Genomic DNA, 27,387 nt, shown 5'->3' on the forward strand with positions numbered 1-27,387 from the left:
TGAGCACTTGCAATCATAATAGCAATACTTTTGCCTCTTGAATAGTGAAGTCTCAGTTGCAGCTTTCCACTGCAAAATGGCGCTTTAATAAAGATCAGTAAAAAAAGAAAAAAAAGAAAGCAAAAGAACATTTGTATGAGAAGGCTCTTTATTGGGGTACCTCCCTTTACTGGCATTAGAACAAGAGTTCCATGTCATTATTTTATTTTCACAATGGATTTTTTTCTCAAGCTCCTTTGAAATTAAATACTTATTTATAAATACAGCCCTCTACCTTAGAGCTACTTTCCAACCCACAAAAGCCCAACATTGATATTAACTTCTATGGACACATTTCATGTACTCATTTTATCCAGTATACAAAAATCCCACTTTTTAGTCAGCAGTTAAAAAAAACAGAGACCCTAAAGGTTCTCAAATGACTTTCCACCAAGTCACCAAAAGAAAATCACCAGTATCCAAAACTGTGTAAAGCCAATAAAAATTTGTTTTCCAAAAATGTATTTACAGACCGAAATCCAAACTCTGCATTGCCGTCAATATAATTATACAAGAACATACAAAGCCCTAAGAAAGTCAAAGTATTTCATTACAAAATATCTGTGATCCAGAAAATATTACTTGCCTTTAAATAAAAAAAATTGGAAAAGTGGCAGAAAAATAAATATGTTTAAAGATGTCCATTTTCATAAGTAATGAAAAAGTACACAAATAAAGAATGAAGCTAAAATATGCATGAGCTTCAAAATAACTTGAGTGGTGCTTGCATAAATTGGTTATAAAGCAAGGTAGTTTAGACTCCTGTCTTGGTGTTTAGTTATAAAAATACAAAAAGAACCTGGCCAGAGGAGGAATCCATGATAGAACAGCCAGGAGACAGACACTGTAGCTGTAACAGCGGCCTGTTTGTGCCAGCAAAACCATTCCAACACGAAAGCTAAAAACCGCCCCTGCCCGCCCCAAGAAATTCGCAAACTGAGAACTGGTCAACTGATTATAGTAAAAGAACAACAAATCAATGTAACATTCCATTACAAACAAGTAGTTCCAGTTCTCACAGCATCTTGGGAGCCTCAGGACGGGAGTTACATTTACCTGGAACTCCATTTGTACTCACGAGTGTATGAGTTCTGTCTGACTGTTTCCCTAAATCCTCTCTTCCCTCCAGGCTTTTATTGGTCTCTGACATCCCTGGCGATCCTCCTCGGTACCAGCTCCAACTTTCAGCGGCTGGGACTAGCTCCGGCCATCTCCCCACTTTCCTGTCTTCTCGGGACCCCACTGAAATCCCAACACAAATGCAGTTCCAGCAGAAGGTAAACAATGGATCTGAAACACACTCATTCTACAGACTTTAAATAGTGTCTTGGATGATTTTCACAGAAGTCAGATCAGCAAAGTCCTGTGACCATGGCTCTACCAAAACCCGTGTTAAAAATGCAATTTGTTAAAATAGGCTTTTGCTGATCTCAGAAATTTCACAATAATTATGTCAAAAAGCTGTAACATACAATAAAGCATACATTAAATAAGCCACACCTTCAACATTTACCATCAACTCCATTGTAAAATATTGCACATGATACTCAGTCTTTTCCTTTTGTCTGTACAGGAGCAAAAAGAAAAAAAACACCTCATCTGTTCACACGCTCGAGCGAGTCTAACTTGAAAGGAAGCTGTGGAGGTGGGTACTCGCTCTAAAGTGATGTGACACTCAGACACTATGAGCCCTGGTACTGAAGGGGCGACGGGCAGGAATGTGGTCTCAATCACAAATCCTCGCAATCAGAGGGGACTGGTCTGGCAGGTATAACACGGGTGGGGAGCCCACACTACTTGAAGGACTTCGGAAATGTGTGTCAAAGGAGCTCGGTGTAATCCCAACTTCGCCTTTCAAAAAGTCATCATCTTCATCTTCTAGCACCTCCTGTCAAAAAAACAGATTATCAACAGGATCATTCAGTGGTGTGAAAAGCTTCCAAGAATTCCTTTCCTCAGGAATGTGCTACTTCTGGAAAGGTGAGGAAAATACTGTGATTTCAAAAGCTTCCTCTGATGCTTAATTCTTGAATGAAACACCCACACAAATGTTCATCACACACTGTCACTGTTTAAAGTCTAATTTTTAAAACAGATTTTAAGCTCAATGAGGGCCGGTGACATGATATGTCCTTCTCACTCACTATTATAATCCAACACAATGTGAATGAATGACCTCCCCCCTTCAAATGCAAAAAAAAAAAAAAAAAAAGAGCTTTCCAATGATTACTTATGAAAAAGGAAACAGGCACATTAAAGCTGACTTTTAATGTGGAAATAAACATGCCACAAAGAAACGAAGAGCTATTTACTGGATTCTAATTTTCTTCTCTGGCAGTAACTGCCTTACCTGGCCCTAAAGTCCACTGGAGGATATGCTGCAGGCTCGCATTTTTGCCACCTGTTCAAGATCTACAAAATCAATGTTAACTTCTACGAAATTTTAATGTTACTTATAATGTGAACACAAGTAAATCTTAGATTGTTTCCTGGTGGTAACGATCAAGTGGTAAAGATGTAAATTTGGGGGCCTGATTTTCAATTAACCTTCACATCCCAAAGTCAGTGTGTGAAGTATCTGGTTTAAACAACTCATCAAAAAAACCCCTGCAAACTCTTCATAAGAACAGAACCTGAGCTTGGAATTTTGTAAAAGCAGAAAGAATAAAATGTCATATTTTTTTCAGTATAACATTGCTACCTACTATTTATTTGACTGTGATCTGTAACCACACAGGACAGTCTCAGAAAATGTGCTGAACCACAAATTTACCTTTTTAATGGGTTTCTTAAACTCCTGCAGCTCTTCTGCACTCATGTCTTCCCATATCTGATAAATAGGGTCAATGAATTTCTTTGACCTGTCAGCAAAGATCACATTTCAAAATGAACTTAAATACAACAGCAAAGGTCAGACATATTTAGTTCTTTCCCCACAAGACCTATTACCCAAAAGGAAGTGAAAACTATGGCTCAAATAATAATGGTGTCAAAAAATACTACATGTTAAGTTCTGTAATTAATGCGGCTCCTTCTCTGCAAGAGTTCACATACTCCTACAGATGGGGTATCACACCTACTGTTTCTGCACCCCGCGTAGACGGACAATGAGTTGTAAGGTGTCCAATGAAACTAAATTACATTATTCTGGAGTATCCTTTTTTACTCGTATATTTCTACAGCAATTTTCTAAAAATAAGTCTGGGAGAAAGACCAATCTGGTTTTAGTCAACCAAGACTCAGGGGACCAAATAATCCCAAATTGCTGTGTTGTTACTAAGAAACTAATAAAGCAAAAATGCTGCTTCCTTCTACAAATGCCAAGTTAAGACTGGCTTGGTGGTTTTTCAGAATTACCCATCGAGATAAATCTTTTGGCTTTCGTTTATCCTGTGCAACAGTATGGGATGTGGTCCCTGGAGGAAGGAAGAAGTTGCTGGGAAGAAAATTATGAGCCATGAAAAGAGAGCATCCTTCCTATCGGGGCATCTTTATCTCCACCCCCTTATATGTTTAAACCAATAGGTTTAAAGCAAAACAAAAAACAAACAAAAGACCCCTCGGTGTCAACCTGGGTTCCTACTGGTGGGGTGAAGACCTGCGAACCCCAGTGCGCTCTGACACTGCACAGCCTCTAACAGGCGTTGTCAACCTTGAGCCTGTGAAATATGTACAAGGAGACCGTGACACTAATCATGGCTGGGAATGGCCACTTAGAACAAAGAAACCCTAAATCCCAATCTTCGGAGAAGCAAACACACGCTGCATTCAAATTCACCACTGACAGGTGGACGAAGAGCATCTACCTCTTAAGCACACAAGGGTCGAAGGGGAAGAAGGTGTCAAGTGGGTTTGTGCAGGTTTGCACCGAGTCCCCTCCAGCTGTATTTCTAATAACTGGGAGCATCTGGCGATTGTTCCTTTCAATGATGGTGTAACAGAAGACGAGCTGGTATTTACTGTGGAACAAGAACCAACACAGACCGAGGTGTTAGCATGGTGAATGACTCTGCACGGACATGCGGGTTCATGCATGGCTACTACACTGATCACAGATACTGCTAAATATAACAAGCGTGAGAAAAAAAATTACATAAAGCAGAAAGTAATGCTCTTAGATTTTAGAGTATGGTTCTCTGGGCCTACTATTTACAAGTCTGCGAAGGAGAAAGAAAATGTGGCTACCACTTTAAGAAAATAAGAGGGGGCTTAGGTTATGAATATGCATGACTCACTAAAATTAATGTGTTCAAGAGAAAACTCTTTTAGTTTGCAAAAAGCACACAGCTGTGTTTACTTATTTATACTATTTGTAGAAGAACTAGAAGGTGAGTGAAAAGAAACTCGGGTTTTACTGGGAGACCGCGGTTGATGATGGAGAGATTTGGCTGTTGAAGAAATGAGGACGGTACTCAGAGGGGTGTGGGACGGCTGAGTCACGATCTCAGAAAATGGTAAAGAAAGAAACAGGCGTTAAGTAAGTGAAAGCAGTTAACTAGACTGAAGAACTCATGATAAACAAATAATAGGACCACTATACTGTCAGTTCTTCTGGTGGTCACCTCCACGTGACTTGGCAGCTTTAATTAGTATTGGACGGCTTCTCTGAGGATTTAGCTACTTCAGCCAACCACCTCCTACCCTCAGTATTCATTCAGGTATATCTTCTCAGGGTCTCCGGTCACTATTGTAATTTTAAGCACCATACGTCTATTATTTCTGTTCCAGCAGCCAAAGATCTCACTTGACTCCCTCCTCCTGGTGGGAGGGTAAACTGGCAAAACCACGCTGGAGAAGTTTGCAAAATCTGGCCAAGGTGACGATGTGCATCTCCTACAATACAGCAGCTGCAGGGCCTCTGGGTGACAGAGATGCGTGTCTGCTGCCAGGGCACACACACAACCATGTCCCTAAGCTGCTGTTCCCAATACTGAAAAACACACATAGCTGAAGTCCCAACAAAGAATCAATTAAAGAAATTAATAGAACACTACACAGCAGTTAAATCAACATACAGCTGTATGAGTCGATATGGATCTCAAAACCATTAAGTAAGCAAAAGCAGCGGCAACAAAAGGATACACAGGTTCCTTGACACAGACCTTTGTTTCAATTTCTTGCTCCTAAGCTCATATCTCACTCCTAATGTTCGTTGCTAACCTCAACCCCAAATCTAGAGCCTCTCTGCCCAGTCTGCTCAGCAACTACAGCCCCCTACTCCCACCGCAAGAATATTCTAGGGAGCAGCTGCCTCTGCTTCGCTTCCTCCGTCCTTCACTTCCGGCTGCTTCCTGTCTGCCCAATGTGCTGGTGCCTTTCACTCACTGGACACTATTGCTGGTTGGTTTCTTTACTCCTTTTAATTCTTTATCATTTTTGAGATCTCAGGAGAGAGAGAATGCCTTGAACTAGATGCTCAGTAAAGGAAAAAGAAGGCAGCTGAACAAGAGCAGCAAGCTTTCTAGAGGGAACCCAGGGATGAAAGATTTTTAACTTAGAACACTACAGACTCTTATCTGTTGAAGATTTTAAGCTATGATCCTGCCCTGAATATCCTGAGACTAAATGCCCACGGTCTCCAATTCACGTTCCCCACAAGGAAGAATAATTCAGGGAATGCTTACGGAAGAGCCAGACTGCCTGCACTCAAGTCTGAGCTCTGCCCCGTCAAGCTATGACTTTACAGAAATCATTTCATCTCTCTGTGCTTCCAGCTTCCTATTTATAAACAGGGGTTAATAGTACAATCATAAGATTGTGTGAAATTTCAGTGAGTTCTATGTGAAGTACTTAGAACTGTGCCAGCACACAGGGAAACTACGCATTAGCTATAGATAATACTGTCCCTCACTAAACCAACTCGTACTGTTGGAGCTTTATCTCATGTCCAGTCTATTTTTACTACTATTATAGGAGTTACTCTAGTAACACCTCTGGTCTGTACCCCTTAGCTTACTAGTTGCCTTGCTTATTTCAAAGTGCCTAGGCTTCTGTTGAATTATCCTCTCTGGATAAAAATCAGCAGCAATTTCCAGCGCCACCAAAGTATTAAAACAACAGCCGCATTTCAGTGTTTCCTGCAAGTATTGGGTTATTAATTTTTAAATGTTTGTTATTAACAGATTTTATTGAGTAACTTCACAGACACTTAATGAAATTTTACAATATCAATAGTAATGCAAATTTACATCACTTCTGCCAATAAAGTACAAATAACTCACCTTGTAATTGCGGCAAAGAAGTTAACCACCGAGGGCAGGCAAATCTTCAGCGGGTTTAGCTGACTCATCACTATACGTTCAAAATTTAGACTTTGAAGGTACCTCAAACCTTTCATTAAAAAAGAAAAGACTTTTTAAAAGGTACAAAGTTAAGTCTTTAAGCAGCACAGATTATTTCACACATTAAAAACTAAAGACTTTAAAAGTGATTTGCAGAAATGCTTTAAATAAAGGTCCACGTAGACACCACACAGTGTAGAGCCCAGAAGAACGTGGTGGGGCTTAACCACGCTCATCTAGGATTACTAAGCCAACTTTTCTACAGAAAAGAGTTTATTCTTTTCAAGACCCAGGAAGTAAGCACACATTCCTAGAGGGCTTTAAGCTTGTATGACAATTTGAAATTCAGACACATGTAAGCTCAGCACATGCCGAGTTTATAGAGGAAAAAAAAAAAAAGAACATGTGATTTGATTTCAGGAAACAATCATGAACGCTAAGAAAGATGAGGCAAGGCCGGCCGAGTGGCGTGATGGTTAAGAACTGGCTTGGGATGCCAGAGGGCCCCGGTTCGGATCCCACATATGAGGGCCAGTGACACTGCCCTCTGCAGCTAAGATGCTGCACAACAGCTCAACCTGGAGCTGGGTTGCCATGAGTCGCCGGCGACGGCGTGGGCTGCAGTCCCTGTGGCAGTGGGTTGTCATGGGCTGCCGTGTGTAGCCAGCAGCCAGCGTGAGCGGCCAGCAGCCGCAGTGAGCGGCTGTCCAGAAGCCGGTGACTGATCTGCCTCGCCCGGGAAGAGTGCAATGATGGTGCCAACTTGGGCCAGTGAAGCAACGTCCTTCACAACTAGATTGAAGAACAAAACGACAGCAACTTGTCTGTTCCCCTTCCCCCAATTCCCCAGTGCTGTTCCCATTCCGTTCCCATTCCCCTAATTCCCCAATAAAAATCTTTAAAAAAAAAAAAAAAAAAAAAAGAAAGATGAGGCAAAAAAAGTGAGTCTCCATTGCCTGGAGGTAATGACTGCACAGTGTGGACATTTCTCCTTCCTGAATTTCATTTAGTGTGAGTGTGTGAGTATGAGTGTGTGTGTGTGTGTCCCAATCTAACAAGCAAACAAAAAAACAGCAAGACTAACATATCTTAATTAGTAAAGTTGAGCATGTTTTTAAATGTCCTTAGTTGTTTGTATTTCATTTTCTTTTTACAAGGAAACTATAGATGTAGAAGGAAAAATCAGACAGACTCCACTGTCTTAGAACTATTAAGTATAATTCTCGCCTATTTAGTAAAAGACAGGCATTGCACTTATTGTAAGAGGCAAGCAAACCAACTTGTGGTTAAGTATATTTTAAGAGATTCGTTGATGTATGTTTTGATAAAAATGATTACAAGTGGGATAAATGTCATGGCTTACAAGAAATATATCCTCTTTAACCAGACTCTTACCATTTATTTATACAAAGAAAGGCAGAAATTTTACTTACCTTGTGATAAAACCTTGTCCTACTACTAGTTCATATGGCTAACTTTAATCCCCACATCTTTTTTAGAAGGACACACGATATAATATATATAATGCAGCACATACAAGTTTCAGTTCAGAGCTGTGGTTCTCAACTCTAGCTCACTGTGCCCCCAAGAGGACATCTGGCAGTGTCTGCAGACAGCTTTAGTTGTCACGACAGAGGGTGAGGAGGGGTGCTGGTAGCACCTAGTGGGGAGAGGGTGAGGGGTGCTGCTAACCACCCCATGAGACAAAGGCAGCCCTCCCAACAGAGGATTACCCAGTCCAAATGTCAGTGGTGCGGAGGTTGAGAACCTCTGGTCTAGAGGAAACAGCCTATTAAACCATTTGAATTATTCATGACAGTAAAAAAAAACACCAATTTAAATTACCTGAACATTATTCTTGGGGACTATCTACAACTAAAATACACTAACCCAATAAACAAGCTTCATCGGGTAAATTTAAATGATCAACAACCCTTAGAAATGAGCAAAATTGAAAGCGAGCAAATTAACTCAAGTCTTTAAATGCACATAGTCATTATGACTGCAGCTCTACAGCCTGGTATCAATTTCGAACACTGCCAATAAATTACTTCCATGTGCGTTGGTCGCCCCTGTCAAGTGGGAATGACACCTGCCCTCACAGGGCTGTCACAAGGACAAGGAGGAGTGAACATGGCACTGGCACAGGGCAAGTGCTCAGCCTCGCCTCTGAAGAAGTGTCCTTACAACTACTGTAGCTAACACCCTCTAAAGTGGGGGTTCTCAACTTCATCTCCATCAGCTATTAAGAAAAGGCATATCGAGGCCGGCCGAATGGCTCAGCTGGTTAAACGCTCGCTCAAGAGTGCGAGCTCTGAGCAACAGGGTCGCCAGGTTGATTCCTGGCCCGAGCTGAGCTGCCACTGAGCTGCCAACAGGTGGCGGGATGGCTCAGCGAAGAAAAAAAAAAAGAAAAGAAAAGGCATATAGGCTGCTTGAAATTATTTATAAAAGTTTGAGTGCATGTGTGGTTTCTGACCCCACAGTTTTCACCAAATTCTCAAAAAATAATTCTTTTAGAATTTTAGTCTGTGTTCTAAACGGTGCCTAGTACACAAGGAAAGCCCAGTTCACAACCAGCAGTCCCACATCACTGACCTTCCTTCAGGTTTCCACTTAAAAGCTGCTTGTGTCGAAAAACAAACGTGTAGAAGACAGCTTGGCAGGCTGAGTAAAACGGACCGTGGAGAGCAACATCACAAAATGCCTTTGTTCCCGAATCCTGGTTATTAAGGTAGATGTGCAGCCAGTTAACCAAAAGATCTAGGCATGATTTTACAGTGCTAGAGGAGAAAAGAAAATCAAAGTCAATTCCACTGGCTTCATAAAAACAACAGTGACGTAAACACACACAAATGCCTCGCATTACACACTTGTAGAGGTCAGTCCATAGGCTTCTTTATATATTATCCGTGGACACAGTGGAGAAGCAAAGGATGGAGAGGGTGGTTGGGTGGGAAGACGGCCTTCCAATTACAAGGCAGAACACATGAACCTCCTAGGAACAACAGGCAGGCCTGAAGGCTGCCCCAGGTCCCAAGGGATGGAGAACAGCGTCTCCTTCCAGGCCTCTTAGGGGGATACAGCCAAAGGATAGGGCGCATTTACCAACATCTTACAGAGTAAGACAGTCACCATTCTCTACGGGATTCTGATGATGTCCCATGTCAACAATTTAGGACAGAATGGCCAGGCGACTTTTAGCTGTTGGGAAAAGATTTTTTTTGGGGGAAAGATTTTTAACAGCCTCCATGCCCAAAGGTATCTTATTGGATCGCTGGAATAAAAAGGCCCAGAACTGACCTCCTACACAGATCTTTCTATTACCTTTAAAAGGACTTTCCCTTCAGCTTTAACAGACACGATTCAGAATGCAAATGAAAAATGACAAACCTATAAAAAGAATTAAAACAGTACACAACACTGCACGCTACCCATGGAGACAAATGGATCTTCCTATTCAAGTGCAACCATATAAAATACATTGAACAAAGATTTACGTATGAGATTTGTATCTAAACAAGGAGACATTTTATTCTGAAATTGCCTCTTGCAAATACAAACATCTTGCAGAGAGTGGGGAAACAGATTTTTTTCACTTTAAAGACAGACCAAAAAAAAAAGGCAGCTATTTCTCTGACTTAAGACAGCGTTATAATCTTTTTAAAGCATGATACAAAAAAGCACTTAGAAAATTAGGTTACTTACATAAGAGGAATAAATTTAGCTCTTGCTAAAAGGCTTCCAATGTAATTTCCAGCAGCTTGCCGAATGACAGCAGGATTATTCGGATCCTGCAATTTTTTCCAGAGATGTTCCAAAAATGCTTCTGCGAATCCCTATAACAAGAGAAGGTGTTGGTCTGATCTTCCTTACTGCTTAAGACAGTCTAGCTATCAGAGCCCTAAGATTTGAACTCACCAATGTGGGCAAGTCCTAGTGTTTCAGTTACATTGCTAGATAATGGATCATGTTTTTTTTTTTGTTTGTTTTTTTTTAGCTGAGCCATCCTGCCACCTGTTGGTAGCTCAACGGCTGCTCAGCTTGGGCTGACTCGAACCGCTGTTGCTCAGAGCTCAAACTCTTGAGCGAGCTCTTAACCAACTGAGCCACTCAGCCGGCCCTACATTGCTAGATAATGAATACAGTTACTGAGGCTCTTATTTTTAAAACACCCCGACATAACACTATTAAACACAAAAGGCGTCCCTGTGTTTAATAATCCAATAGATCCCCAAACCAGCTGAGCATTGAAACCACCCTACAGGTTCACTAGGTTTGTGACAAGGGCTTTGCAATCCGCCTATTTTAAAAGCTCTACAAGTGATTCTGACGTTTAGCCAGAGCTGGAAACCAGTGATGATCCACACTCACGGGAACCCCTCCCACAGGACCTCTGAGTGTAAAGGAGCCTTCCAGTGTTTGACTGCACACACTGAAGTTCACCAGAAACAGGAACATGGATTCAAGTACAGTCGGTGCTTGCTTAATTATGTTAATGATAGAAAATTATAATTTTCTATATAATTATGATTATAGAAGATGAGTAAGCTTCTTTTTAACAAAGGATAGGCTCCAATTTCTGCCAAATAGCTCTTTTCAAAAGCTATTAACACATACTTTGACGTAGAAGGGCTTGAAACTTCTCACCCCTGACGAATACACTCCTGACTGTTCCTGGAAGCTACAAAATAGTTGAAAAGGAGAACAGTCTCCGGTAGGTTTTGTTTTTTTCTTTTCAAAATAGAAAGCCAAAGCCTAGAAGTTTAATTCTGGATTGAAAAGTTGGTTTGGGCTAGCTAGGATCAACTGAGAGAGAATAAAGGAAGTAAACAGTTAAAGATCCCATATGAGATTTTAACAGAGAAAAGGCATGAATGAAAGGGGAGAGTACCGCCTAGAAGGCCAAACTCAGGATGACAATTTCAGAGCACGTGACTAAGCTGGCAGGCAGTAGCAATGCCCTCTGCTCTTTCCACCAATTTTTAAGAGAACATTGTGGGTGAGAATAAAATGAGCTAAGATAACGTTAATGACATACTCACCAATTTAAAGCTACAGAGATAAAACATGAAAAACTGTACATGGCAGGAGGCATGGGTGGGCAGCAGGAGTTTGTCAAAGATGGTTATGAGATCGCGATATAAATCCTTTGTTTTGTTGATATCAATCTTACCTGGTTGAGAAAATGTGGCATTTCAGTTTTATAAATACATTATTTTCAAGCTACCAGCTTTATTTACCAAATTTTAAAAAGAAAACAATACCCGTAAGAAATACAACCTCACCCATTAAGCTATAGTTAAAACAAAATGCCATTTTTATTCTGTACAGGTTTTTGTTTTAAGTGTAATCTCTCACCTCACATACACTGCTAGGATGCCATAAAATGTGAACCCTTCGAAAGGGCAATCTTACAACATATGAGAAAAAAGTCCTTTGATCCAGTAATTCTACTGCTAGGAATTTATCAAAGCAAATACTGAATGTCTATGTACAAAGATGTTCACTACACTGCTATTGATAATGGTGGGTGGGGGGAGAAAAAATAAGAGACCAGTTAAATCCATATGTTCAATAGCAACTACTTTAGAACAGTAAATGGTATGAGAAAATGTTCACAACAGGTGAAAATGGTGGATTATGAAAATTACACATAGTGTGACCACCTAATGCACAGAAAAGTGCTCATACATATGCACATGCTCACAGAAAAGAAAAAAACATACCAAAATGCTAATAATTTATCTCTGACTAGTAGGAATGCGGCCATTTAAAACGACATTTTTAACCTTTTCCTGTAATTTCCAAATTTTCTTTAGTCAACATGTAGAATTTTTCTAACAGCACAAAAAATTGTTACGTAGTCAACTCAGTTTCAAGTCTTAATCTGAGGGGCTAAGTTTCATTCTTAAATTTAAGCAACGTGAATGGAAAAAATGCTGTTTTTTCATGGCAAAGCCTCTAGACAAAAAGCTGCACGGTTTCGTACCAACCACAATCACAGTATTAAGACCCTCAAATCGCAATACGTCATACCAGGCACCAGGCATCAGTGTGTACCGCGCCATTCCTGAACATCTTGACCTTCAGTGCATTATGATCACCTAAAACTGACCAAACTCCATATACAATGTTTTAATACAATAGTCAGTGAAAAGGTTAGGGACTTTGAAGACAAATATAGCTGAGCCTGAATCTCACGGCCAATGTTTTCAAGCTATGTCACATTGGCAAGTAACACTCTCTCTCTATGCCTTCTTTTCCTCATTTTCAAAATAGTGATTTTTTTACATGATTTCTATCAGTACTAGAGAATGTATGAAAAACACCCAGCACAGAGCCAGGTGCACAGCAGGTGTTCAACGGGCAGTAGCTATTGTGACTATTGTAGGCGGTTACCATCTACATAGCAGACATCCTTAATGTAGGACAAAAGTAAAGACAGCAGGATGTCCAGGCGTTCAGCAACAGGATGTACCATCCGATCAAGCATCTCGGGATCAGCCTTTGTTTCGTGTTCAGTTTCTTCATCTTCATCCTTTGAAGATAATATAAAATTTGATATTAAAAATTCAGCAAAAGTAGTCCAGTGGGAAAACAGTCAAGAGGTGATTATTTCCTTTAAAAGGTAAAACAAAGAAGTGCATATGCACCATTCCAGGAAGGGGCTTTCAACCAGAGGTGTGAAATCAGAACCACTTGTGGAGTACAAAATGAAAGCTCGGGTTCAGAGCGCCAGCCTCCAGTTCTCATCTAGAAGACCCACACAGAGCATGGCCATGCAAACATCACAGATTTCCGCACGGCCTGGCACCCACTGTGGTGGGCACTGTTGGGGCCAGGTCTCCTTTTCCAGGACAGGGAACCGATCCTCCAGCTGCTATGAGTGTTGGGTGCCAACAGCTCCCAGATACCTCCTTCTCCAGGGAACTGTCCTCACCAGACCAGGAGCCAGAACTGCCCTTGCACTCCTAGCCCCGCCCCCTCAGAACTATGACTGCTTGACACGGGTCACCAAAGGCCGTCTCCTTGGTCTGAAGCTGGGACCCACTCTATTCCAGAGCTGCTGGTGGGATCAGGTTCAGCTTCCAACTGAGACCAAGCTCTTGCTTAGGTCCTTCCCCTGCTCTTTCCTACTTCTGCACACCCTTGTCCACAGGGCATCCGAATCCCCATCTTGGCTTTCCTCCCAGTGAACCCAACTTAAGACATTGCCCTAGGTAGAGAAGTACTGCATTAGGCATACAACTTGTGAAATACAGAAAGTAAACTGGAATGCTCTTCTCTTTATCACTCCCTCACAAACTGTATGCAGGTTACACAAACACACAAAGAACAAAAGGATGAATCACAGTGCAACATACTTGACTCAAGCCAAATTCAAAGCCTTGGAAATAAACCAACACGTGGCAGAAAGCAACATGGCAGCAAACCACTTCATTTAAGAAACCATTTTCAAGTTTGCTGAACTACTGTTCATGGAAAGCCTGGAAGATGAGGCGCATTAGCTGTGTCTTCCCACCCTCTGGCATGAACTATGACCCCCTGCTTTCACTAATAAACACTGACCATGTTAAACAGTCCTTCTGTGGCATCTGTTCCACTACTGGTTTGAGCTGCTATTTCCTCAGCATCTTCAATGTCCTGCCGGGATGCACTCACCTACATTATGACAAAGAAAAAGAGAAAAGAATAAAACACTTAAAATACAACTATTAATACATTTTGGAGGGACTGGAAATTCATCTGATACACATACTTTAAAGGTGCCCAGATGAGCACCGTATGTAGCACTGTACCGCATTCCACAATTAAGGTGCAAACCCATAAATTGCTCTGGTTCATGAAGCAACTTATGAGAGTATAAATCAAGGCCCTTTACTAGATATTTCTATAAAATCACTAAGAACTGATGTGTGTTAGTCTAAATCGGACAGCATCCACAAACTCATCATTTACTCTAAGTCTCACCATGCACAGGACACTCACATACGTGTTGTACAAGCCTATCTGCAACTCTTCCTGGACTTGCCTCATTACAGCCTCCATCTCCCTTCATCAGTGTTCTCCATCCACTCATCTCCTCAGTCCACAAACCTCATCTCTTCAACCCTAAGATGCCTTACTCCACCTCATCCCCTCTTTACATCACCAACTTTCACCAAGGTCTCCAACAGCCCCACTTCCTAACCATCCACGTTCCCTCCTGAAAAGCAGTGTCCCCCTTCACATTGACAAGGCAACAGACTACCTCCCACACCACCAAGTCCAACGACTTTCCTTTTCTTTCTCCTTAAAAATGTCGGCAATATCTCATGCTGCTGACCAAACCCTTCCTTCTTCCTGACCCTCCCTGCGTATTCACACTCTCAGTTTTCCTCCCACTTCTGATCTACTTCCTCTTTCCTGTCCTAAACTGCATCATTGCACAGGTTTGTACTCAGTCCTCTACCTGCAGCTACACCTGCCTGTGAATATTTGCCATCTAGCTCCCCCACCTGTACCTCCATCCATCCAAAATGGAGCTCATCTCCTTCCATCTTCCTCCTGACTTTTCTTACTACTGTTAATGGCAACTGCAAGATTCTTTTCCACAGGGAGCCACCTTTGAACGATTCCTTTTCTGTTTCCCCCACTTCTCCACTTCCAACTCAGACTCGAGCACCGGTTCACTTTTCCTCCACAACGCCCCTAGAGCTCACCACTTTCTTCATTCCCACAGAACCTTACTACAGGCCTCTTTAAGAAAAGCTAGAAAGGGGCCGGCCGAGTGGCGCGATGGTTAAGAGCTCGCTTGGGATGCCAGAGGGCCCCGGTTCGGATCCCACATATGAGGGCCAATGACACTGCCCTCTACAGCTAAGATGCTGAACAACAGCTCAACCTGGAGCTGGGCTGCCGTGAGTTGCTGGCGACAGCATAGGCTGCAGTCCCTGTGGCAGTGGGTTGCCATGGGCTACCGTATGTAGCCAGCAGCCAGCGTGAGCGGCCAGCAGCCGCAGTGAGCGGCCAGCAGCCGCAGTGAGCGGCTGTCCAGAAGCCGGCAACTGATCTGCCTCGCCAGGGAAGAGCGCAATGATGGTGCCAACTTGGGCCAGTGAAGCAGCGTCCTCCACAACTAGACTGAAGAACAAAAAACGACAGCAACTTGTCTGTTCCCCTTCCCCTAATTCCCCAGCACTGTTCCCATCCCCCCCAATTACCCAATAAAAATCTTTAAAAAAAAAAAGAAAAGCTAGAAAGAACGTCAACATGACTTCCTTAGGAATGCCTTCCTGACTCCTTCTGGTTACATGAGGTTTTCTGGCTCACAGTGATGCATGTGTTCCATTCACAGCCCTCACCACACTTTACATTGGTGAGACTGACTAATTCATGCCTTGTTCCCCAACCAGGAGCGACAGGGCTGTTTATAACTCCCATGGGGCACATCAATGAACTTCAAGAAATGTACAAAGAGATGAATCAAAAGTGGAACTCATTTCCATTGTTGCTACTGTTGTTTTATACATACTACGATTATAACAAATTTAGAAAAAGATTATTAAATACTTACATCCAACTTGAGTAGCTTTTCAATGACAAGCTCCAGAATTTCATGCCTCAAGATTGGAAAGTACACACTAATCCTTAGTAAGTTATGAACATAACATTCCTAAAACATAGAAAGATAAACATTTAAACAGAGAATAAATGTCTCATAGTTATGTAAGCAAAGCATCAATTACACAGTCTTTAGTCCAAATTGTTTAAACATAAATAACAGGTTATCCAGTAACAGAGAAACCATGCTGTTTATATAGTCTGCTGCCACGTCAATGTGGAGGGGAAAACTGCAGTAGGGTATAATCAATCTAATTACCTCAAGAAATTAAATTTATAATGTATATGCTTCTACAGTGTTTTTGAAACCAGGATTGTTGAGATATAATTTATATACATCTCACCCATTTAAAGTGTACAATTCAATGGTTTTCAGTTTATTCAGAGTTCTGCAACCATCATCATAATCAATTTTAGAACATTTTTATCACCCTAAAAAGAAACCCTTTATCTTTTAGTAGAGTACCTCCCCCCAGCCCTAAGTAATCACTAGTCTATCTGGCTCTATGAATTTGCCAATTCTAGACATTTCATATAAGTGGGATCTTAAAATATGTGGTTTTAGCATGTTTTCAAGATTCACTCATGTTGTAGCAAGTAAACCATTCCTTTTAATGGCCAAATAATCTTCCATTGCATAGACGCTCCACATTTTGTTTATTCATCAGCTGATAAACATTTGGTACTTTCCATATTTTGGCTATCATGAATAATGCCACTGTGAACATGCATGTCAACTTTGGGTGACCATGTTTTCATTTCTCCTGGGTGTACACCCAGCAGTGGAAATGTTGGGTCATGCGGCAATTTTTTGTTTAACATTTTTAAGGCACTGTCAGTCTATTTTCCAATGCAGCTGAACCAGTTCCTGTTTTACATTCCTGCCAGCATCGGATGAGGTTCTGACTTCTTCACCTCCTCACCACCACTTGTTACTATTGTTCTGAGTACAGCCATCTTAGTAGGTGCCATGTGATATCTCACTGGGGTTCTGACTTGCACTTATTTCCCTGTGGCTACTAGCTTTTCACATGCTCATTGGCCATTTGTGTATCTACTTTGGAGAAATACCTATTCAGATGTTTTGCCCATTTTTAAATTGAGTTATTTGCCTTTTTATTATTGAGTTATTAAGCGTTATTTATATATTCTAGATATAACCTCTACCCAATGAATCATTTGCAAATATTCTCCCATTATTTGGGTTCTCTTTTAACTTTCTTAAAGGTATTCTACGAAGCACAACAGTTTGAAATTTTGATGAAGTCCAATTTTACCTGTTTTTTTCTCTGGTTGTTTGTGCTTCATGTGTCATATCTAGAAATCATTGCCTAATCTAAGGTCATAAAACTTTTAACCTATGCTTCCTTCTAAGTTTTTTTAGCTTTTACATTTAGGCCTTTCATCCATTTTGAGTTCATTTTTGTGTAATGCATAAGAAGCGATCCTACTTCATTCTTTATGTGAAGATATCTACTTGTCCCAGAATCATTTGTTGAAAAGACTCTTCTTTTCCCCATTAAGCTGTCTTGTACAATTGGTTTTTGTATATTGATTTTTTTCCCCTATAACCACGCTAACTCATTTAGTAGCTCTAATGCTGTTTTTGTGGATTTCTCAGCATTTTTCTACATGCAAGATTATATCACCTACAAATACAGATAGTATTACTTCTTCCTTTCCAATCTGGATGCCTTTTCCTAGCGGCTCTGGCCAAATCCTCTAGCGTAACACTGAACAAAAGTGGAGAAGCAGAAATCCTTGCTTTGTTCCTTATCTCAGGGGAAAGCTTTCAGTCTTTCACCACTGAGCAGGATGTTAGCTGTGTATTCACAGATGCCCTTTACAAGACTGAAAAAGTTCCCTTCTGGTTTTCTCATGAAAGGGCTTTGGTGTTTGTCAAATACTTTTTCTGCATCTATTGAGATAATCACATGGTTTCTGTCATTTATTCTATTGACATGGTATGTTAAATTAATCGATTTGGGGTATTAAATCAAACTTATATTCCTGGAATAAATTTCACTTGGTCATGGTGCATAATTCTTTTTATATGTTTCTAGATTCAGTTTTCTAGTATTATGTTGAGGATTTTTTCAACTGTTTGTAAGAGATACAGGGTTTATAATATTCCACTTTAGGCAGACTATCACAAACAGCAACATTTATCAGCTCCTTATTTAATACCTATAATACCTTATTTAGGAAAAAATAATCTATGCTTAGAAGAGAACTGTTATTTATTGAAAACTATACAAATGATCTAAAACTTGGAAATGAAGAAGTAAAATTTAGAATTCATCATAGAAAGCTCTGCCTTCATATTCAAATAAGGCATGTTTACAACTGCTCGATATGAACTGCTATATTCTAGTAATTTTGATCTCTATAGTCGTTAAGGCAATTCAGATATTTCTGAAATGGACTCTGTCCTTGACTTGCACAGAGGAATAACAGAAGGAGGTACTTGGGACCCTTAGTCACTTGCTAACAAAAGAATATGAATCAATTTCTTAGACCTGACATCACCTAAAATTAAATCACACAAAACAACTTTTCCACATGAAAAGATTCCTCACCAATGTTCTCTCTGATTTTCGAACAAATGGAAATTTTTCCACCAGTATTGGCATAAGAAACCACGGTGTCCTAGTTTAAAAAAAAAAAAAAAAAGTCAACCAATCCATGTTAACTGGATAACATTTCCATTCTATGAGCAAATATTCCAAGAGGCAAACGGTAACTCCTACCTCAAGCACCCAGAACTTAAAATAAATGCATAGCTATGAGGAAAATCTGTAGTAACTTAGGGGAAAAGAAGCTTCTATTAACTTTGTTTTCAACAGCAAATTAAAGGGGAATTCTTTTTCTACAAAAGTAACAAAGAGGGGCCAGCCGAGTGGCGCAATGGTTAAGAGCTGGCTTGGGACGCCAGACGGCCCCGGTTCGGATCCCACATATGAGGGCCAGTGACACTGCCCTCTACAGCTAAGATGCTGAACAACAGCTCAACTTGGAGCTGGGCTGCCATGAGTCGCCGGCGGTAGGCTGCAGCCTCTGTGGCAGTGGGTTGCCATGGGCTACTGTGTGTAGCCAGCAGCCAGCATGAGCGGCCAGGAGCCGCAGTGAGCGGCCGTCCAGAAGCCGGCGACTGATCTGCCTCGCCCGGGAAGAGCGCAATGATGGTGCCAACTTGGGCCAGTGAAGCAACATCCTCCACAACTAGACTGAAGAACAAAATGACAGCAACTTGTCTGTTCCCCTTCCCCCAATTCCCCAGTGCTGTTTCCATCCCCCAATTCCCCAATAAAAATCTTTATAACAAAGAGCATCAGTTTAAAATCAAAACATTTTCTAGTACACACATATATTATTTTAAAAAGGAGAAAAAATGATCAATTTGGACTTTTTTTAAAGTTAGCAAATAATAAACTTGCAGAGGGAACTTGAAGTCCACCCCTCCAAAAGAAACCCACACACCTTAAAAGCTTTTCTTAGAACTGCAATTTTTATTCATATGGCATGATAAACACAGAGGTTTCTCACTGAAAATTTTTGGATAGCATATCTGTTGAAGATAAAAGCAAAATTCCAACCACTATACATAACTTGGGAAAGAATTTGGATACAAGTTTAAAAAAATAAAGACAATAAATAGAGAATTGAAATTCCATTTCAATTAGAATGTGATGTTATAGGCAACAGGATACAAAAAACATGTAGCATACAACTTAACTTTGAAAGCTATGAGCATTTTGTAATTTTCCACTAATTGATGATAATTTTGAGATATAAACACCATGATTCAAAATACGTAAAAAAGTATACTCACGATGGAACGTATCTTGCTATTATTTGCAAGGCCCTGTGACATGTGTCAAAATTTGCAGGAAGATCTACAAGAGGAAAGGTGAGAGCATGAGCATCAAAAGAAAACTGAAAAATTATGCACTTGAAGCTTAAAAACACCTGCCAACCAAAACTGAATCATTTATCAGTGAAATAATAATTTCAAGATTTTTCTCCATAGCCAACTATAAATGAAGATTAAATGGACTAATTATGTAAGTAATACAATGAAGGCATCTAATCGCATGTTAGTGGTCAATATAATAAAAAAAAGATTCCATCAAAGATTGCCGCTTATTGCAGTCTACCTATCAGAATAGGTTCTGTAGTTGCCAGTAAACGCTATCATTCAGCACGCATGCTCTAAGACACAGCAGGTATTTTTTTACTTTATTAGCTTTATACTTACTATCATCTTCGTCGTCAGAATCTGAAACATCTATGTCACCATCCTTGGTGACCACTCGGGCTTTTGAGGGAAAAACAAAATATGTTATTCTTGTCATTGACCTAAACAATCAACAGCTACACAAAAAAGTGATTTTTCCATTGTCCAAACTAGTATAATGATTAAATTTACAATCTGGGGGAAAAAGAAAAAGTCAAGTAACTTTACAGGTTTTAAACAGCTAAAAATTTCTGAGTTCTAAGACTTCGACAGAAGCTCTAAACGAAATTACAACCCGTAAAATTCACAGCAACAAACAAACCCAGACACTTCCACAGAGATCATTACAGGAAACACACATACACCACAACTGCTGTCAACATGCATCCTGGAATGTTCAATATGGCCCCATCTCTAGGGTGTACTGGAGAGGTATTATTTTAATCAACAGATATTTAAAAAGTAAATAATCGAAGCAAACAAAGAGGAACCACTTACGAGGAACAAAATGAGAAGCAATCATGCTGAGACATGGTCTGAGGAAGACAGTTTGTGCTGATACAAGATTACTAAGAAAAGCCAAATACTCCTCCACCACTGTCTGACTTCTATTCAACCACTTTAATCTCTAGAGGCAGAAGAAAGAGGAGGAAAAGAGAAACGTTTTACTGATACAGTATATACTATTTTCAAGGTACTGAATTACACACTAGTCAGTGAAATAAATGGTGAACTTACCAACAGAATACCAATCAGCTGCTCAAAGTCTTTGGTCAAGTACATGATGGAGGATCGGAATTCAAACAGCCAGTTAATGATCTGGTCGTCCTTAAGTTAACAAAGAAAAGTACTTTGAAAATCACAAAGCTTTGAAAATAACAGAAGATGATATCTATCGTGCATCAATCACCTATCGATAATATTTAAATTAGGGGAAAATATCAAAAATTTAAGCCAAAATTGGGATGAAAATTTCTTAGTTTGTATTAAACTGGAAGAAGATGTTATACTAAATTTTCCCATTTTAGAAAAACGTCATGTAGTAATTCGTATACAGGAAAAAGAATTAAATGCAATACTTCATTCTCATTGTTTGCCCTAAGAAAGTGCTTAAAAACACCTCAAATGTTAACACCTAGGACTTTTTAAACTGCAGAATTATAGAAGATGCAAATATTATAGTCATTAATAAATAACAAATTTTTCTCAACCCAACCTGTAACTGGGTTTAGACGTATTAAGATTTGTTATGTATAAATGATGGTACCACTACTCCATGGAATAGTTTTCAGGCAATAAAATTACTATTCACAACTTTTAGTGACATGGAAAAAAACTGCTAAATAAATTTAAAAAAAAAAAGAACAAGCTATGAATAAAATATGTAACTGATATCAGTTACATAAGATAAAGACATTGTTTGACATACACACACACACACACACACACACATATACACACACAACATACACAAGAGAAAACTAAAAGCCCCATTTTTTAAAGAAAGTGATTAAATGCTGATTAAGACTCAGTATGGCAGAGATATAAATAAACAAAAACAACTGTGTTGTACCTACAATAACAGACGACTCACAGACAGTGTTGTGCCTATAGTGTTAGGCTATTAATAGACAGGGTTATACCCACAGTTACAGACTATTTATAGGAGGTATCACTTAGTGAGAACACACCAGGTACCAGGCATGGTGCTCAATACCGTACATACATATCTTTTCCTAATCCTAATAACACAAAAGGACTACTGCTAGGGCAGGCAGAATGGCTCTGTTGGTTAAGAGCTAGCTCAAGAGTGTGAGCTCTGAGCAACAGCAGTTCGAGTCTCGGCCCGAGCTGAGCTGCCAACAGGTGGCAGGATGGCTCAGCTTAAAAAAAAAAAGGACTACTGCTATTCCATTTTACAGCTGAGGAAACTGAGGCTAAGAGAAATTAATAAGAAACTTGTCCAACCAAGAAGGCAATAAACAACCAGGTTCAAACCTGTGTGTCTGGGTCAAAGCCTATGCTCTGCCCACTCTCCCACAATGCCTTGCTCCACTCTTCCCCATCTTCATTCAAGCACTGAGCGCTTTCTATTTGCTATGTGACAAACTTCGATGGAACTGACTGTCTTCTGATGAAACCCCAAGTGAGCCGGCAGTAAAATAAAGGAAATCACCACTCATTTGTGCTATGGTGCTTTCATAACGTCCACAACCATTAAGGGTAACATTAATGATGGCTCACACCACCTGAGGCAGAGAAGACAAGCCGAGTTATGTGCAAATAAAAATGAGTTAGCGCTACCCTATTGGTTTTCCATTTAAAAAAGTATAACAAAAGTATAAGGATAACATTTAACCTGCTCCATTTTTTTAAAGCAAACCAGTGACAGACTTTGGTGCATTAGTACTGAACTATTTTCAGAAGCAAGTTACTTGCAACAGCCCCATGAACTAACACAGACACAACTGATGTGATATCAGCATGTCAAGATGCTGAGGATGAGAAGTGCTGATATAAACTACAGTGGAAGACCATGAAATGGTCCTTTGTACCTGGGGAGAAGGCAAGGGTCAGGGAAGGCTTTAAACAGGAAGTGATGCTTCTGCTGTCTTTAGACAGAGCGAGTATTCTCTGGGGGCTCCATTCCTTACAGAGGGAAAAGCATCTTTTTAAAAAAACCAATAGTTCTGTATGGCTAAAGCACGCGGTGAGCATGCCAGCAAATAAACCTGGGGAGCACAGCGGGGCCAGATAAATCACTGAAGTCCCTGTGAGCCACCTTTGCAACTAGAAAGATCTGCTGGACGTGTGGGGAATGGACTGAGTCAACAATCATGTGCTAATAAGAGAGAACCAGGGAACGTTCCATTAGAGAAGGTGACGTTTCAGCTGGATTTCAAAGACTACAAGTTTTGTAGATTACAGTAATATGGACGGTCCCCAACTTATGATGGTTTGACTTAAAACCCCACAGAAAGTCGAGGAGCACCGGTAGTAGTAAACACTAATATAGTACTTACTTTGTGCCACGCACTGTTCTAAGACTTTAACATTTATTTATTAACTCATTTAATCCTTACAACCACTACTCAAGGTAGGTACTACCATTGGTTCCCATTTTATAGATGGGATGACTGAGGCACAGAAGTGCAGGATCTTGCCTTCAATCACGAAGCTAGTAACGGAGAGGGTCCATGTAGCCAGATACAGGACTTTTTGCAACCAGAAAGAAAAGGCATGTGCAAAGGCATAAAAGATGAAAACAAGTGGCAAATGCATGGAATAAAGTATCTAGTGAGACTGAACATAGAAAAAATATTATAGGCCATGCAAAGAAGCTGGTCCTTTATTCTTCAATAGGCATGAAGTTTTTCAGGAGGGCAATGACATGTTCAAGATGTGCTTTAGAGATGATTTAGGCTGCACTACTGAGAATAAATTTTGGGGTGTGTGTGTGTGTGTGTGTGAGTGAAAGAGTGAGGGAGAGGAAGAGGGAGAGGGAGAGGGAGAGGGAGAGGGAGAGNGGCAACCCTGGGACTCTCATACGGTAGTTCTTGTACAGCAATAAAGAAGAGGAACCTAAGAAAGTGTGAGTGTGAGTGTGTGTGTGTGTGAGAGGGAGAGGGAGAGGGAGAGGGAGAGGGAGAGGGAGAGGGAGAACTGGAACCTTGAGATCACTAAAGAGATTACTAGAAGAATCCAGACAAGAGAAACCCCACAAAACAATACTGAAAAGATCTTCCCCCCCCAAAGGACGTGGTGAATCAATGGATAAAAGGGGTGACAAAGTACAGAAAGACTCCGCGGTTCCTAGCTGAAGAATCAGGTAAGCAAAAATTAGTTAAGTACACAAAGGCTACAGAAGCAGTAGGTTCAGGAGAGAGAAAATGCTAAGTTTGTAGCACGTCCTAATAGAACACTAAGTTTGTAGCAAATACTAATGCTACAAAGAATTAGTATGAGGCTTGAAAAAAAAAAAAAGCCCATTGAAATCAGCATGTAAGAAATCACTGGTAATCTTATCATAGTAATTACAGCAATGGACTTAACCACGAATGGGAAATCAAAGTGTGAACCATGCCAGCAGAAACAACTAGCAAAAGCCCTTACTTTGAGTGAGGGGCTGTTCTAAGTCCTTCTCATATATTAACTCACTGGACCCTCTTAAAACCTCTATGTTCAAAAAAAGTTCTATTGTTTTTCTGGTTTTACAAAGAGGAAACAGAGGCACAGAGGTTAAACAACTTGTCCAAATTCACACACTGAGTAACGGTGGAGTCGGGTTTTTATCCCAGGCAATCTGATTACCACTGCAATAAAGGAACAAAGGGGAAACAAAGTGTATTGAGTTGTTACTACAAGACAGGTATGATACTGTATCATGAAGTCTGAAACAATGAGAGTAGTAGCTTAAAGGACAAGTCATCTTTCATTGTTTCTGTTTTAGCAGCGCAGAAACATGAGTATTGACGGCAGCACCAAGGAAAAGGGGTATTACAAGGGAAAGATTAAAGCCTGCTTTCTCAACTTTGGGACTGCTGACATTTTGGACTTGATAATTCATTGTTGTGGAGGGCTGTCCTGGGTACTGTAGAATGTTTATTTAACAGCACCCTTGTCATCTACTCATTAGATGCCAGAAACACACGTCCTTTCCTCCTGTAATGTCTCCAGTTTATCACCAAATAAAAGAAGGGGCAGAACTGCCCCTTGTTGAGAACTACTGGGTTAAAGGAAATAGGGGTCACAGAGGGAGCAAGCTCTAAAGGATAGTATGGGACCAAATAAAAGTGCAAACTAACATCTGTCCAAAGTGGCAACAACTTTGCTAATGATCAAACACAAAATTAATTACCTTTATGTCTGGATCTGACAGCTGGTTCTTCAACAACTCATAGTCATTTGTTTCACCCTTAACGAGAAGAGGGGGAAAATGGAAGTTTTACTTGCTTTGGTTTCCTGTTAAAGATCAATAGCAGGACTTTTAACTATACCTTAACATCTGATGAAATTACAAAAGGAACATTATAACTTCCACACATCACCTGTAGTTATAAAATCGACTACAGAATTTAAAAACTCATGTTATCGGAGCTACAAGGCTTGAAAAAAGAAAATGACAATTAAAAAGCCATTTATATTTCAGTATACTTGTGTACTGACATTTGAATGTAATTGTCAATATTTTAAGGTACTATCCATTCACATGTATGGATATAAATGCATATGACATAAAATAGTCACTATATGTCAATTATACCGCAATTTAAATAAAAGTCATTCATATTGTCCCTCCATTACTGAGATTTACTAGGATCACTTCTAAACTAATACAACCCCCCCCCCCAAAATCCGTATTAATAGAGCTGGTTTATTGTCCCAAAGTAATGCTTAGGTAATTCCTTCAGGAATAAAATGCTGTGATCTAATGGTTTTTCCCTCTAACATTTGTTGAAGTTTTTTAAAGACATATGTAAAAAAAGCAGCTGAATAGGTGAAACTTCAGCAAAGAGGTTATTACTCTAATTTTAAGCTGACAGCATCATGCTGTCATTAAATATCTGATTTCAAGATGGGTATCTAAAATTCATCTTATTATGTCAACTGGTCTTTATAATAGCTATAATTATAATTTGACAAAAATAAAAACCTCAATATGTCAATTATATCTCAGTACAGCTGGGGGGAAAAACACCAAACCTCACGTATTATCTCCTGTTACCTTTCTGTACTTCAGCAAGACTTCTGTTACAGTTCCACCAAACCGAACAGTTTTTCTTGGGGGAGAGTTGAAGAAATCATTCTCTAATGTAAGCATATCTGAAATCCTGTACAACCAAGATTATCAAGTTATTAAGTGTATGACAGAGAATGATACAAATTATAGTAGTCAACATTTCTGAACCATCATCATTCAGTGGGACAACTGCTAAAGCCTCTTCACTGCCCTCCCAGCTTCCACTCTTATCCCCCAACAATCCTGACAAACAAAAACCAAACCTCGATATGTCAATGATCTCAAGCAAGACGGCAAGGGTGGGAGGTGAGGGGGTGGGGATGGGGGGGGGGTAACAACAACACACCAAACCTCAGGTGCTCCTCCCAGTACCGCCTCTGCCCCTCCCATCAGCGATCTAATGACCTTTCAAAAACTGAGAACAGGTCAGGCTACTACTCTGCTCTCCTGATCAAACTCTCCTATAGTTTCCTGCCTCACTCACAATGTTGTCTCTTGATAAAGTACTGTCCCCAGGGTCTAACACAGTAGGTAGGCGCTTAATAAATATTATGAACGGTATTATGCTAAGTGTTTTTCAGAGCTTGCTTCTTTTAAACAGAGCAGATTAGAGGGGGGAAAGCATACTATCCTACTAATGACTCTCAAAGTTAAGCCCCCAAGTGTTTAATGGGGGTGAGGGTCTTTCAAAGCTGAGCAAGATAAAAACTGTCAACCATATGTCGAAGCACATTTCCAACAGAAACAGTTAATATTCAATTTGCCATCGGTGACAGATAGCATTCGGCTGATCATTCAAACAGCCCAGGGAACTTATTAACAAATCTAGAGGAAAGAGTAAAAAACCAGAATGCAGTACCCAGGCCTGGGACGCGATAAAGGAGCCGTGGGGAGGAAAGGGGACTCTGGCACAGAGAGCAGATTCATTTCTCCAGACCCTCTCGCACCTTTAGTATCCACTTAAAAGGCACAGGCTTCCTCTTCAGCACCTGAGATGACCCTCTACCCTCAGATCCCACCCCCCTCCATCAGCGCTGTCCTGGGTTCTTCAAGATCCGCTTCCCTAGCCCCGGCCCGGGGCCTCGGCCCCAGCTGCGCAGAAGCAGCGACCCGGAGTCTTACCCAGCTCTCGATGCCCCCAGCGTCTTGACCGCAGAGGCCGAAGCGGCCGCATCTCCGGGCAGCCGCGTGTGAAGCGCTGGGGCCGCCATTGCGCCTGATAAGTGCGACAACCTCACCTCGCGGCCGGAAGTCGTGCTCCTTCTAGTACCGCCTCTGTCGCGGAAGCGGCCTTCAGCCAATCAGGAAGCCCACGTGGGGAGCGGGCAGCCCGCTCGCGGGCTAGAGCGCCGCAAACGTTTTCTCCCCCTCTCCCCACATCAGGCCCCGTCTTCTACGCGGAGGACTTTCTCCGCCTACCGAGGTGTGGGACCTAGAGCGGCCCCAAGTACGTCCTGGGCGAAGAGAGGCTTAGGGCCGAGTCT

At 40.8% G+C, this 27,387-nt stretch overlaps 1 protein-coding gene across 1 annotated transcript; it reads right to left on the reverse strand.

Annotated features, from left to right (window-relative positions):
* Nucleotides 1-130: 130 nt before the first annotated feature.
* On the reverse strand, nucleotides 131-27,185 carry RRN3 (RNA polymerase I transcription factor RRN3). The gene is made up of 18 exons (XM_019666122.1): nucleotides 27,026-27,185; nucleotides 25,889-25,994; nucleotides 25,022-25,078; nucleotides 20,902-20,991; nucleotides 20,662-20,791; nucleotides 20,185-20,244; nucleotides 19,759-19,822; nucleotides 18,506-18,575; nucleotides 15,880-15,978; nucleotides 13,893-13,985; nucleotides 12,723-12,861; nucleotides 11,366-11,496; nucleotides 10,029-10,159; nucleotides 8,919-9,103; nucleotides 6,261-6,369; nucleotides 3,846-3,998; nucleotides 2,813-2,900; nucleotides 131-1,927 (listed from the first exon to the last, which is right to left on the reverse strand). The coding sequence occupies exons 1-18, from the start codon at nucleotides 27,112-27,114 to the stop codon at nucleotides 1,766-1,768; spliced, it is 1,956 nt and encodes a 651-aa protein (XP_019521667.1). The 5' UTR covers nucleotides 27,115-27,185; the 3' UTR covers nucleotides 131-1,765.
* Nucleotides 27,186-27,387: the final 202 nt, after the last annotated feature.

The sequence above is a fragment of the Hipposideros armiger genome, unplaced genomic scaffold (genome assembly GCF_001890085.2).
Source record: "Hipposideros armiger isolate ML-2016 unplaced genomic scaffold, ASM189008v1 scaffold_460, whole genome shotgun sequence".
In the NCBI taxonomy this organism is placed as follows: Eukaryota; Metazoa; Chordata; class Mammalia; order Chiroptera; family Hipposideridae; genus Hipposideros; species Hipposideros armiger.